We start from the raw sequence: 15,381 nt of genomic DNA, 5'->3' as shown, positions 1-15,381 counted from the left end.
ACGGCTACCTCCATTCTCGCCGGGCCAGGAAGACGAAGCCCCGCCTCTCCCAGGCTCTAGTTCAGGGGTAGTCAACCTTGGCTCTTTTATGACTCGTGGACTTCAACTCCCAGAATTCCTGAGCCAGCATGGCTGGCTCAGGAATTCTGGGAGTTGAAGTCCACGAGTCATAAAAGAGCCAAGGTTGCCTGCCCTTGCTCTAGTTGGTCGCCGGCAAGCCGGCGAGCCTTGGCAACACCGCCCTCCTTCTCCATGAAGCCAATAAGAACTCTTTTTGCGATAACGTAGAGACAAGAAAATAGAATGATATGTCTCCTTTTTTCTTACATAGGAATATTCCGAGAAGACAACTCTAAAATGCTCTAAATCCGTGTTTCTTAACTTCCCGCTTTTTAAAACTTATGGAGGACCCCAAAAGAGCTTTTGTTTGTGTGGGTTACATTTATCAATATTTACCATATTATAAAATAAAAATGATTGCACTCGTAGAATATTTATTTATCGAATTATTTAAAAATAATAGTATTAAATCCGTTGGATATTAACATAAGCAAAATACTTTTCACAGAACCCTGTGTTTTTAACAAAAATAACGAAAGTGACATTCTTTTAAATTTTTGTGAATATCTTCAATATATATAGGAAATAATTTTGATTTTGTGAACCATCGCAAGGGCCTTGGGGGAAAGTTTGCTGTAAATCATCAGTTCTCAAGTGTGTCCTGGAGGTTTTCAGGGGATCAGAGAAGTGAAATAAAAAATATTTTAAAATGTTTTTGTTTTAATTTCTGATACAGTAAATATCGACAGCTATAACCCACATACAAGTAGTTCTCACTCAATGACCATTGCCACAAAGAAGAGGGAGTCAAGCTATTCTCCAAAGCACCTGAAGGCAGGACAAGAAGCAATGGATGGAAACTAATCAAGAAGAGAAGCAACCTAGAACTAAGGAGAAATTTCCTGACAGTTAGAACAATTAACCAGTGGAACAACCTGCCTCCAGAAGCTGTGAATGCTCTAACACTGGAAGTTTTTGAAAAGAGACTGGACAGCCATTTGTCTGAAATGGTATAGTGTTTCGTGCCTGAACAGGGGGTTGGACTAGATCAGGGCTTTTCAACCTTTTTACCCATTGTACCACTTTTAGGATATGGCAACATCCGAGTACCACCAGTCGCCTAGCAAGGTGTCAAAAACTTGATGAACAAAAAAAAAAAAAAAAGGAAAAAAGTGATAAAGTACAGGTAGTTCTCGACTTACAACAATTCGCTTAGTGACTGTTCGAAGTTACAATGGCCCTGAAAAAAGTGCCCCCCAAGCCATAGCCGAGCAAGACACCTGCCTGCCCGCCCGGCGGCGCTCTTCCTCCTGTCCGAGGTTTTCATTATTGTGAGCATTTCTGTTGAGGATTGGCAGCAGGGGTGGGGTGTGTGTGTTTGGTTTTTATTCCCCCCGTCTGCTGCAGCAGGTTTTGGTCACTTCACATGACCCTGGGACACTGTGACCATCATAAATATGAATCAGTTGCCAAGCATCTGAATGTAAATCACAACCCTGGAGATGCTGCAACATTCCAGCTGATCGGCACTTCTTCTGAGCTCAGCAGAAGTGCCAGGATCAGTGCTGCTTTCCAGCTGGAGCCTGGCGCTGATCCTGGCGCTTCCACTGAGCACTGACAGCCTTGCAGCTCCAGCCATCTCTCGCTCAGGCTTGTGCGGTGCTACCACCGGTTCAGCTCATTCCCCTTCCCCACTACCACTTTTCTAGGATGGCCGCGTACCACCTGCCAGGTGCCAATGTACCACAGGTGGTACCTGTACCACTGGTTGAAAAGCTCTGGACTAGATGACCTCCAAGTCCCTTCCAACATTATTATTATTATTATTATTATTATTATTATTATTATTATTATTATTATTATTATTATTATTATTATTATTACTATTATCATCATCATCATCATCATCATCATCATCATCATTTATTTATTTAATGATTGTTTGAACTAATGATGGTACTGAAAAACAGTGACATATGACCAACCCTTGCACTTACAACCATTGCAGTATCCCCACAGTCATGTGATCACATTTCAGGCACTTGGCAACTGTCGCTTGTTTTACTATCATTGCAGCATCCTGCAGTAATGTGATTGCCATTTGCAACTGTCCCAGCAGCTTTCAGCAAGCAAGGTTAATGGGGAAGCTGGCAAGAGATCATACATCATAGTCCCATTATGTGTCTTTTAAAGTTTGCAGATGAGTTGCTTAATGACATCAATGGAATTGGCAGAGCTGCTGTCACTAAGCGTGGCAGGTACATGATATTTTGCTTAATGATGACTTTGCTGAGGGATGGATTAGGTCCAATTAAAGTAAACCTCTGTCTAGTCCTCAAACATTTTTAAGAATGCAAAAGGGTCCGGAGAATGTTGGAGAACTGCTGCTCCAAATTTTAGTCCTAGCAGGTAGCAGTACCTCCTAGCCAGACTTGCTTATTGTACAAGCATGATATAAGTCATCTTCATGTTTACCATGAAGCATCTAAGCAGGAAGGAGTCTGGTTAATCTTTGGGATAGGAGATCTAGAGAAAATCCCAGGCTTTTGTGCTGGACTAAGTAGTTAAACCACTTCCATCTTGCTGCTGAGCAAATGACATGGACAAACGACATGAAATTCAATGGTGAAAAAAGCAAGGTTCTACATTTAGGCAAGAAAAACCAAATGTACAGGTATAGTATAGGGGGTACCTTGCTCAATAGTAGTAACTGTGAGAGGGACCTTGGAGTCCTAGTGGACAATCACTTAAATATGAGCCAGCAGTGTGCTGCAGCTGCCAAAAAGGCCAACACAGTGCTAGGCTGCATTAACAGAGGGATAGAATCAAGATCACGTGAAGTGTTAATACCACTTTACAATGCCTGGGTAAGGCCACACTTGGAATACTACATCCAGCGATGTAAAAAAGATGTTGAGACTCTAGAAAGAGTACAGAGAAGAGCAGCAAAGATGATTAGGGGACTGGAGGCTAAAGCATGTAAGGAACGGCTGCTGGAATTGGGTATGTCTAGTTTAATGAAGAGAAGGACCAGGGGGGACATGATAGCAGTGTTCCAATATCTCAGGGGCTGCCACAAAGAAGAGGGAGTCAAGCTATTTTCCAAAGCGCCTGAAGGCAGGACAAGAAGTAACAGATGGAAACTAATCAAGGAGAGAAGCAACCTAGAACTAACGAGAAACTTCCTGACAGAACAATTAACCAGTGGAACAACCTGCCTCCAGAAGCGGTGAATGCTTCAACACTGGAAATTTTTAAGAAGAGACTGGACAGCCATTTGTCCAAAATGGTATAGGGTTTCCTACCTGAGCAGGGGGTTGGATTAGATGACCTCCAAGGTCCCTTCCAACTTTATTATTATTATTGTTGTTGTTGTTGTTGTCGGTAAACCCACCACGAGTTGAGATGAAATCCGGGGAGAGTTTGAATATTGTGATGTCATTCTGTACAAGCGAAAGCATGAGTGTGTACACAAAGATATAAAACACAATAGCAACACGTTTCATCTCAACTATTTAAATACAATAATAGATTTTAAACATTTCTGTGGTTAAAATCCTACTAAGCACAGGTGAATATAGCAATTTATAGCCACAAACTCCTGTATAGCATGGACATATGAAAACGTAGCTCTCTAAACATTGCAGCTTGAGAGAATAGGATCAGGAAAACCAGGGCTTTTTTTCTCATAGAACGCCCAGAACGGAGTTCCGGCACCTTTTTTGGATGGAACCTTGTAAGGTAGGCAAGGCGGGTTGTATGACAGGTGTGAGTTCCGGCACCTTTTTTTTTTTTTTTTTTTTTAGAAAAAAAGCACTGAGGAAAACAATATCCATGCAGCTATTTTGCAATGGCTCTGTTGAAGAAATATGGTTATGAAGAGCTTTTTATGACTCCCCTTTGTATTGCACAATTATTGCTTGGGGATGAAAGCGCTTCTTTATTCATGCATTTCAATGCTAACAAGAATTAATGGGTAAGAAGTTGGGCTTGCCCAAATTGCTTTCAGAGAAGTAGGAGGCTGGAAAGGTAACACTTGCCTTGACTTGCCAATCAGTTCAAGTGTAGGCACACAGAATTGTGAAAATGGGTGGAGGCGAGATGGGCTATATCCAAGAAAGTCAGTCTGCAACTCAGGAAGTTGAAGATAACATGGAATGTTATCTGCTGGACAAAAATAGAAGAAATGAACTCAGAAGAACCCAAAATATGCTAAGCTGATTGAAGTGCATTAGGACCAGTTGATTATTGCAAAAGAACTTGAAAATGTACCAGTAAAACAGAATAATTTCTCAGGCTGAAGAATTTATGTAGCCTAGGAAGGAAACCAAAAGGTCAGAACACATTCTATCCAGCAATCAACACTCAGTTAAGCAGGGATTAGCACCAGACAACAATCATATTGAACCCATACAGTGAGTCTAGATCAGGGATGTCAAACTCAATTGCATTGAGGGCCGCATCAGCATTGCAGTTTCCCTCGGGGGGGGGGGGAAATGTAGCCAGAGTGGGTGCGGCCTACTGGGTGGGCATGGATGGAGTGGGGTGGGTATCGTTTCAGCAGGCAGCGGGGCGCTCTCCTCACAGCGCCGAGAGATTGAGCTGGGCGGTGCGAAGCTTGCCACCTTTGCACCTTGCTGCCTGCTGAAACTGGGCAGGCTGGGGGCTAGGCAGCATTGCACTTCTCATCAGATTCGCACAACCCAGCTCAGCTCTTGGCGCTGTGAGGAGAGCGCCCCGCTGCCTACCGAAACCATGCAGGCTGGGAGCTGGGCGGCCTCATGCTTCTTTTTGGATTCGCGCCACCCTCTCAGCGCTGTGAGGAGAGAGCCCTGCTGCCTGCCGAAACCTCTCCCCCGGAGCCCATCAAGCGGATATGTGAAGTAGGTGAGGGCCATTTGCTGGCCACTTCCAGGCGATGGTGCATTTCTTCATTCCTCACAAAGGGTGAACCTCCCCAGCATGCACCCAGGGGGTGGGGCCGATGTGGCAGGGGCTGGTTCCTCGCTGTTTCCAGACGGCCTTGTGGAGCTAAGACTGAATGCGTTTCAGCATAGATGGCCACCACAAAATTGTACATTGGCTCCCGGCCGGCCTGGGCAGGGCCAAGGCAGCGAGGGCCGTTCCCTCACTGTTTCCAGGATGGCTTTGCCACATGAAACCACTTCACAGGCCGCATCCGGCCCGCGGGCCTTGTGTTTGACATGTCTGATCTAGATTAATGAAATTAATGAATTTCATGGAATGGGCATGGTCACATTATTCGAATCTGTTTGAAGTGATATTTCTACAAAAAAAATATGGTAATTGGTAGTTGCTGGCAGAAAAGGGCAATGAATCTTAAACAAATTGTTATATGTATATTAATGAAATATTGCAGTAAAAGCTGAAAAGAATATATTTAAACTTATGGTTAACAAGGTCATAAAATTAAACCTATAAAGTTATTTGTAAATCTTCCTTTTCCCCATTTTTCTTTCTAGTTCTACTAAGGATTTCATGGACATTAAACTACAGCTGTATTGTTTGCAGAAGTTAAAGTTATGTTAAACACAGCCTCTCTGCAAGTATTTCAGATTTTAAGACAGAAAGATTTTCCAGCAGAGGGCAATCACGATCTTTTTAGACTGCAGCCCATTTACAGAGATCCCTCTGGCAAAGTAATTGTGCCCTTTTTAATCTTTTTAGGCTTGAATACAGTAGTGCTTCCACATCTGTTGCCATCTGGTGGTCACTTGGATCTTCGTAGACTTTGCTTGAATCACCGGGATGGCACATTGTGGTTTAGCTCAGGGGTCCCCAACCCCCGGTCCGTGAACTAGTACTGGGCCGCGGCATGCCAGCAACCAGTCCGCACAAACAAGCAAAGCCCCATCCGTGGAATACAGGCAGCACACAAAACCACGCACCCTCTGGTCCACAGAAAAACCTCTCTCCATGGAACTGGTCCCTGGTGCCCAAAAGATTGGGGACCATTGGTTTAGCTAGTCATGTGAGCATTGCAGTTTGCCAACATTGGGTTATGATGACATGTTTTGTGCTTCAGAGCCACATTTCGTATAATAGTGATTTTGGCTTACAAGGGTTTCAGGAGGAATGATTATTGAGCTTGTTATGTTATTGAAGTTTCAGATAGGAAATGATTGATTGATACACCACCTGATCCCCAAAAACGTCTAATGTTAACCAAATAAAAATATACAGTATAAAATAATACAGTGATAAAAATCATAGAATTATAGGGCTGAAAGGGACCTTGGAGGTTTTCTAGTCCATCACCCTGCTCAGGGCAGGAATTCTTATTCCATCCTAGAGAAACGGTTGTCCAATCTTTTCTTGAAAGCCCTCTGGTGAAGGACCATCCACAACTTAGGGAGGCAAGCAATTCCACTGATTGATTGTTCTTAATGTCAGGAAATTCCTCCTTATTTCCAGGTTGAATCTCCCTCTGATAAGCTTACCCCCATTGCTTCTTGCCCTGCCCTCAGATGCTATGGAGAATAAACCAACATCCTCTTCCCTGTGACAGCCCTTCAGGTATTGAAAGACTTCTTTTCATTAGGCTAAACATACCCAGTTCTTTTAGCCATGCATTATATCATTTAGTTACCATCTTTAGCTTATCACCTTTGTTGCTCTTCTCTGCACTCTTTCTAGGGCCTCAGCATCTTTTTTTGGACCTGGAGATCAGAACTGGATGCAGTATTCTAAGTGTGGTCTTACCAGTGCAGTATAAAGCAGTACAGTACTATCACTTCCCATGATCTTGAGGCTGTCCCTCTGTTGATGTAGCCTAGAACTGTGTTGGCATTTTTGGCAGCTGCAGCACACTGCTTGATCATACTTAAGTGGTGATCCAGCAGGACACCTAGATTCTTCTCACAGTTACTACTGTTTGGCCTGTATCTCCTATTCTATACCAATGTGTTGGTTTTTCCTGCCTAAGTGCAGGGCCTTAATTTTCTTACCACTGAACTGCATCTTGTTAGATGTGATAATACAGTAATTAAAACAAGAAAAAGTGATAATACAAAGATGTTGTCAGTCACCCACATAAAGCACTGGCCAATTTTCTCAACTTCATTTGAACTGTACATGGGACTTTTAGAAAGCAAAGTTGATAAAACACGATTTATTGCAGAAAGAAAGGAAGAATCAGGTCAACCCTTTAAATTGTGTACTTTGAGTAATTATCTGAAAATATTTAAAATGTTTTAATATTTATATGGCACGCAATAAGGAATCCACCAGATTCTTTTCTGTCACTACCTTCGGAAAGCAAGACATATGTTGTCATTGACACCTTGTGGTACATTTTATGCAAACAGTTGCTGGCAGAAGTAGACTTTTTTTTTCTCATGACCATAGCAGATAAAATAACTCCTTCACCCTGCTGCAGTGAGCCTCTTAGTGGGCCTCTTCTGAATTTTGTGTCTATTAAATGTGCATAAGGACAGTTTAGTGTAACATGATTGTTTGATTGTGGCCTTGTGTACTGTATGAGCCCATGCAGTGTAGTTTGAAAACCATGATTTATGGCTTAGCATCTGGTGTAAACACCTTGTGTCAGCTGTACCTTATATAGTATAGCATGGATAAGCAAACTATGCCTTAACTTAGTGTGTGAACTCAGCTATATGATTTATTTATTTATATTTCCTGTTTCTAGACCTCCCATCGCCTCTATAGAACTGCTAGCTGCAAAAGAAGATAGGCATTTTAATCTATTAATTATTGTACAGAGGGAAATGGAAAAAGTCTAGTTTTATAAGGCTCTTCACATGTCTGTTCAAGAGGAAGGAGCTTCTTTCTCCATGCATTCGGCCCCTAACTTAATGTTAAGCCTTAGCTGACCTTTAACCAAACTGGCCAGTTACTTAATGGAATTGTCACAAATTATATCTTGCATACTTTAATGCATTTTACTTGTTTAAATTCCCCTCCCACACAATTTTCATTGCTTTTCTGTGAAAAGCTTTAGTCTAGGACATGATCAGATATGATTAATGTTAAGGACATTTTCCCCTGCAAAGCTATTAAGAATTATTTTCTGAGTGCAGTTCAGCAGTTGACCTTTCAAAACACTTGCATTATTTCACTGTTTTTTTCCTTATTGGCAAGGGGGGGAGGTTTGTGGCTGCCAGATCTCTTTTTCTGGACTTTCTCCCCACGCACCTGTTCCTCCCAAAGTCTTCCTCCTTTCAGTCTCTCCCTTTCTATTCAACCTTTCTCTCAAAAACAATGACTAGAGCTGCACTTGCAAGGGGAAGTGGGGGAGAGAGAATCTATGAGTCATTTGCACCTGGACGGAAGTTTTAGTGCTAAAAGCTGCAACCAGGGCCACAAAAGGCTGGCTGATGTGTTGACTCAGTACAGATGCCAAGCAACTATAGAGAGCCCCAGGAACTGAGCCAACCCAAGGTTATTTATACATTGCACTTTGTTTTCCTCTTGAGCTTATTCTGTTCTTTCAAGGATAGTTTTATATTCTCATTTTACTAGGTACCACCGTTCTGGTTTAAACCAACTTGCAGTTTATGGACAACCCTGAATATTCTTTTGAGGTCATTGATTTCCTATGTCAGTTTTCTAAGATCTGTGAGCCACCAAATCTAGCCACCCATCAGTTTGGACTAATGGGTTATGTGAATGTGCACATGCAATCAGTTAATAGTTCAGTGTGTCATGCAGACTCAGAAAAGTGGATTCATTGAGCAGATTATGGTAAGGTGAGGTTCACTGTGTAAATCCAAGGCTACCAAAACATCTAGATGACCACTAGATGGCAGCAAAGAATTGGAACTGTCTGTATATCTTTGTTGCCATCTAGCAGTTGTCTGGATTTTTGCAGCCTTGGGTTTCTACTCCTAATAAACCATAGAAGAGGAGGGAAGGAACTAGGAATAAAGCAAAGATTTGGGGAGATAGGACTTTTGAAGGATGTGAATGGATGTCACACAGAAAAAGAAGACTCGTTCCCTTTCAGTGCAAATAACATTTAACGTACCAGATTGTTATTGGGGAAAAATATCCTTACACTAATTAATTACATTAATGCCCTTACAAATTGCCACCGGTAGTGAGAGGAGTCCCTTCCCTAGTAGCACTATGTACACTTCAAAAATTATTTGGAGTAAATGCTTCAGAACTCAAGCACAGCATCACTCTACTATTCATTAGAGCAGCCCGATTCCTCCTTTCCCCCTTCCATGTGGATCTGAAAACAATTGCTTTAAAATTATATATTGTATTAACTTGAACCAATTGATTCTGTAAAATAGTCAAGGTTGGTACCCTCCTCTCCTTGGCTCTACCCTTTAAATTGTTTTGTGATTTATCTTTGGAGGAGTAAATCTGCAGCGCCTGACATAGACTTCAGTGTTAAAACAACTTTAAATTTGCCTACAAAATTTTGCTCTTCAGCCTTGGTTCCCAGTCCATAAACTAACATTGTTAGAAGTCACAAAACTGGCTTGAGAACAAATAAGACAGTTTTATATGCTGTTTACAGAGTTGTATACATTTTGTTACAGGACTGTACTCTGCACTTTTCTTTCTCCCCATCCCCATTTCCGATGCTCTGTCCATGGATCAATATGTTATTGTGTTTAAAACTCAAGTATTCCTCACTTGATGCCATATACATCAAATCAAGCAAATATGCACAAATCAGGTTGCTTTTGATCTGGCTATAAATGGCCCAACTGTTACTTCTCAATTATCACTTGATTTAGCAGAGATTTGACTTGGAGACATTTTTCAGTCAGTCATCATGTTTTAATGGATTAATCCAACCAATTGACTAAGAGCTACAGGCAGGACTCTGTCCACAAAGTCAGCAATTTCACAGAGTGAGGTTGTCAACAAATAAAAACAGATAAATTAAGTATCAGGAATATTGAAACATTCCATAATCAGTCTGTCCTGTGGGACTGCCAAATCCTTATCGACTACAATGGCTATTGTTATTGTTCAGGGGCATTTACACAAGGGGATTAAAAGTAGTCGAGATGGCAGCCACAACCACAACATTTGAAGCCTCACCTCTTTTGCACATATAAAAATGGGGTGGGGAACTGGTCATGCAGCCCCCACCTTGATGTTTTCTTAAACTTCTTCCCCCACAGAGACTCCTAAGGCTGTTCATTCTCTGTGCTGGCTGGGGCTAATGGGAATGGGAATTCAACAATATGCCCCAAACTGCAAATGTTCTCATTCAGATGAATACTATATAGTTCCATCTCTCACAGTGGTTTTGCTACTAAATCTGCTACTAATTTACTCTTAAATGTTTCAGCATGTAGGATGTTGAAAGTTTGACATGTCACTGAACTTGTAACGTTTTCAGGCAAGGTTTATTTTTACATCACAGGTAGTCCTTGACTTATGACTGTTCGCTTAAGTGACTGTTCAAAGTTGCAATGGAACCTCCCCCCAAAAGTACTAACCACCCAATTTTGAACTTACAATAGCTGCCCCACCCAAGTCAAAATCACATTTTGTCTCCTTAGCAACTGGCTCACCTTTGTGGCTGTTTGCTCATCCTGTGGTTACATGACTGCAATTTTTGATGTTTTTGCTGGTTTCTGGCATTTACTTTCGGTTTTTAGCAAACACCATCCATTGGATATAATGGATTTGTTTAATGACCGCAGCATTCACTTAACAACCACTGGGTTCATGTAAAGCCTGCACAAAAATGTTGTAAAATTTGGTCTTGTCACATGGTGTCCTGCTTAATGACTGCAAGGACTTGTGACCATAATTCTGGGCTCAATTATGGTTGAAGACTATCTGTATCTTCAGTCCTACATCAGAGTGGAGGAAACTCCTACGAACTGTCTCCATTGACAGTGGAGTCATAAGTTCTGATTTGTCCTGCTGCCTGAATTCCCTTCAACTGAAGGGGTGAAGTGTGGCTTGATCCACATAACTTGCTAAGAAAGTGGCATGGTTCCCATGACATAGTTAACCATAAATTATTCACTTTAGCCTAATCTAGCATATTGTTATGATCTCCAGCATGTTTTATGAAGAGCATTATACTTTCCCAAACTACTAACTTGTCTACTAAACATATCCATGATTCTGAGTTGACCCTAATCATTAAAAAAAAAAAAAAGATAGTGAAACTATTTAGCATTTAATATTCAAAGCACTTTATGTACATATTACCTTCTCGGATTTCCCCCCCCAAACTTCCCACTGAGGTGGGGCACCTCTAAAGCCTATATTGGATGAAAGCAATTACATTAAAAAACATAATACAAAAAGGAGAGATGCTGTACTAATTTCTTAAAACTATAGAATTCGATACTGCAACCGATATATTTTTCAGTATTATTGTTCCCATAGTAAGGAAGTAGGAAGGTTTTGGAAAAGAGATGTAGTGATGCTGCAGCTAACTCTCTGGTTCATATTGGTGGTGAGATTTTACCAGGAACTTTCTGAAACTCATCTCATGCATCCTTCACAGGTGGCTATTACACATCAGTGATAGGGAACCTCTTGGCCTCCAGCTTTGCCAAAATGAAATTTCCAGCATCTCTCCTCATTAGCTACAAAACAGTGATTCAGCAATATTTTAAGGGACAGATGCTCCTGTATAAAGGTATCTCTAACCCATGCTGGAATGTGAAAAACATGAAGGGTCATTTTGCCATGCATGGCAGACTTGTGAAAAAGCAAAAACAAAAAAAGGATAAAAATACATATAATGATATAAAGAATACAGGAAGAGAATTGTATAAGATAATTTTAAAGAGGAAAGAGAGACAATAAGTTTGTAATTGCTCTAAGGGAGATTGAAAGAGATTGCTTCTTTATATAGTTTTTCTTTTTTTCTATCTGTACTATCTTTCACACTTTTATCTTTTCTTTGTTGTTGATCTCTCATTGTATTATTCTTATATTTATCTTTTAATAATGTGAAAAGTGCTAATAAAAATTATATATCTATTAAACGAAGAGGACAAGTTCTCTATAATATATCAAAAGGAAAGCAAAGTTTAAGTGCCAAAATGTCCTCCAATTTCCACAAAGCTTCCTTCTCCCAGGGAAAGAGTCTTCTGTTGTTCTGCCTCATTCTATCTGCCTCAAGCCAGGGATATTTTTTTTGAGACATTTTTAGTGTAAATATTTTAGCACTGATGATGTTACTTAGTTTGGTATTGAAACGTCTACCGGAAAACCACAAAGCTCAGAGAACACCAAGGACCCCACAGTTCAATCTTAAGCTACAAATATTCTATCAGTGTAATTAACATTATAAAGAGGCAGTCAGTAATTCTTTTTGTCCCCTATTATCTGTATCTGCATCATTCCACAGCCTCTCTGTCTACTCCTTCTTCTTAATCCGAAAAAGCTCCATGGAAGGAGTTTTCTTTGGCAGTCTTTATCTGATTTGACTTTGACCAATATAACTGAAGACTGAGATGCCAGAGAGTGGGAGACATGACTGTGGAATGAAAGCTAGAGCACACACAAGTACCTTTTAGGCACTTTACAATTAAGGTAAATATAAAGATGCAGCACCACAGCCATGAGAAATCTACAAAACGTTCTTCTGCCTTGGAAAAAGTTCTGAAAGCCATTTCTCTCCCATCGAACAAAATAAGAATGATTGGGGGAAATGGAGAAGATGTTTTCATCATAGAAATAACTGGACTACTTTAAAACTTATGGGAGAGCAATTAAAGTTTACTTTGCTACTGAGGTATTCAACATGGAGGTTCAAAGGAAGTTTTTCTAAGGACTGTCCTGACTGTGTAGCTTTTCCTTAAGACCCATTGTCCTCCTCCTGAGCTCTTCCTGGGCTTTGTGGTACCTGCTGTTCATTTGAAACATAAGGATGTAAAAATCAGATGAATGAAGAAGTTAATAAAAATCTGATTCATTCCAAGAACCTTTCAAATTATTTTAGTCCCACCGTCTTTCAGCCATTCCTTTTCCATCTTTCCTATCCAGGTAGCCTCATTGTTCCTTTCCCAGTAACACACATCATCCCAGCTGATTGTTTGAAAGGAATGTAATTTTCTATTATGTTACAATTAAAGACATGCTGCATTCATGTTTGTGTGTATATGTGTTAGGATTAGGGAGCCTATCAGTCTGCACAGAGGTCTCGCTTTAAATCTTTGCAGCCTTGTAGCAAACTGAGTCCTCGTGTGAGGGAAGCAGAAGCATTACTGTATGCATAAAAAGATGGAGAGTTAAATTCTATTTTAATTCTGTAGCATCCGTTCCTCACCCTATTCTCCCTCTTCTGTTGCCTTATCCATGCATTGACCATCCTGCAGGAGGAAGGATTATCTTGAATCATCCCCAAGTACAACAATTGGATCTGGAGTTTCTGTGGGTTTTACACAGTGGGAATCGGAGCGATCCAGTCATGTTCATAATCTCATGCTGGCAGGGTCCGTATAGCAGGGTGGATGCAAAACCTTGCTAGCTCTTGCTCTCCGGTTCTTCAGACCCATCTTGCTCCAATTCTTCCTCATCTGACTGCACCACAGGAGTCTCAGCTCCTTCTTCACTGGTGTCCAGGCTATTCAGGTCTGTAGAGGCAGATGATGTGGACGAAATTCGTGATTTGATTTCAACTGTATTGGGCACTTGCAGAGAAATATCTTCCTGGAAGGGGTTAGAATCTGGCAAAGGAGAAGGACAAAAAGGAAAGAAGGAAGAAATTAGATGATTGGCATCTGCTTTACCCTGTCCCATAATATCCTGGTGTCAGCCCTCGGGGATAAGTGAATCTACTATATCCGATTTAGTTTTTATTTTACCGCTATTGTACATTGCAGTTGATGGGCCAAAGTTGAAAACTCTGCATTAAAATTTTATGAACATCGGTGCACATTTATGTCAACATACATATTTCTTTTGTCATATTAGCCTACTGCATACATTATCAGCTAATAATATCCTAGTGTATTTTATTCTTTCTTTTCATGAACATCTACATCTTTGTGCAGACCTTTCCCTTTGCAACTTACAGACAAATTTGTTGATAAACTGTGTGGTAAAATTTAGAAAAGTGCATGTTTTGAATAACAAACATTTTTTTAGTACTTTAAAATGCAAGATTATGTAAGTCTGCACTGAAACCTAAATTATACTTTTCCATTTTTGAAAATGCATGCATTCATGAAAATACAAAATTAACTTAAGTTCTTGTTCAAATGCTATCCCATCCTAAAATATTCTACCACTTCATTTTGTAGAAAGTACAGTAGGAAATTCTAAGTATTGCTGCAGTTTTTCAAAGATATGCACTGCTTATTGAAATCAGTTAACAGACATATGCACACCAGGCTATTAATAGAAAATGCAAAATGCACTGGATTTTATCATTGCATCACCAGAGTAGTATAAAGTAATACGTACTACTACTGTTCTGGACTTAAATAGGTTGCATGTAAATCACTTCCAAAGATAAAGTACAGACAAGAAAAATGCCATTTTAGGTCAGAGGAGTTTAAATTTCATTTGTGCTAGGAAGCATTTATTTAATGATTAATCCTTCTCCAAACAAACAAACAAAACGTTACAGATTGCCGAGAATTCAATGCCCCCTGATAATTACACATGGTAGAGAATATTATGACTGTTCATTGCACTAGATGCATATGTGTAGATAAGCTATCCAGTCCACAAACAGAGCTGATCTTTCCTTGCAGTCATCCTGCAGATAATGAGTAGTGGATGAGGATCCCTTTCTTCTAGTTCTGCATAATCCTTCACAGTGCTTTTTTTTTGTAAGAAAAAAGGTGCCAGAACTCACATCTTGTTAATCTTTCATTTAAAAAAATTATATATTCAGTTCTTAGCAGGAGCAGTGGTTGAGAAGTAATTAGTAATTTTTTTATTTTTAAATTTGGGGTCACACTTTTATGCTAAAAATTAAAAAAAGATTTTTAATTCACCAATAATTTTTTAAAATAAATTATTTACCTTTCGCACATAGTCAATCACTGTACATACACCCACACATGTCAGTTGTGTAATGAAACATAACAGTTGCCACCCGCAGTAAACACTCAGCATGCAACCACACAACCACTCACAAGCTGAGCAGTGCCATCACAACTAGCGTGGACGAAGTACGCATGCATCAGACTTGACACACAAGCAGCCCACTTGCACCGTTTTAATGATTTTGCTGCCAACCTGCTATGCTCGACAAGGCGATTCAAGTCCAAACATCAAATTTTCAAAAGTTACTTTTAAAACTTGGAAAATCTGTCAAAAAAAAAAGATGCTGGAACGCCGTTCTGGTGCGCTCTATGACAAAAAAAGCACTGATCCTTCACCACGCCA

General features: G+C 40.3%; 1 protein-coding gene across 1 annotated transcript in view; it reads right to left on the bottom strand.

Annotated features, from left to right (window-relative positions):
• Window positions 1-9,822: 9,822 nt before the first annotated feature.
• The window catches only part of DBNDD2 (dysbindin domain containing 2), a 33,941-nt gene continuing 28,382 nt past the window's right edge, over window positions 9,823-15,381 (bottom strand). Inside the window, exon 4 of the mRNA XM_015815736.1 lies at window positions 9,823-13,709. Coding sequence (XP_015671222.1) covers window positions 13,507-13,709 — 203 coding nt within the window. The 3' untranslated portion in view covers window positions 9,823-13,506. The remainder of the gene's footprint in view (window positions 13,710-15,381) is intronic.

The sequence above is a fragment of the Protobothrops mucrosquamatus genome, unplaced genomic scaffold, assembly GCF_001527695.2.
Source record: "Protobothrops mucrosquamatus isolate PMUCROS unplaced genomic scaffold, P.Mucros_1.0 scaffold373, whole genome shotgun sequence".
Classification (NCBI taxonomy): Eukaryota; Metazoa; Chordata; class Lepidosauria; order Squamata; family Viperidae; genus Protobothrops; species Protobothrops mucrosquamatus.
The sequence above is the reverse complement of the archived record's forward strand: the minus strand, read 5'-3'. Positions and strand labels throughout refer to the sequence as shown.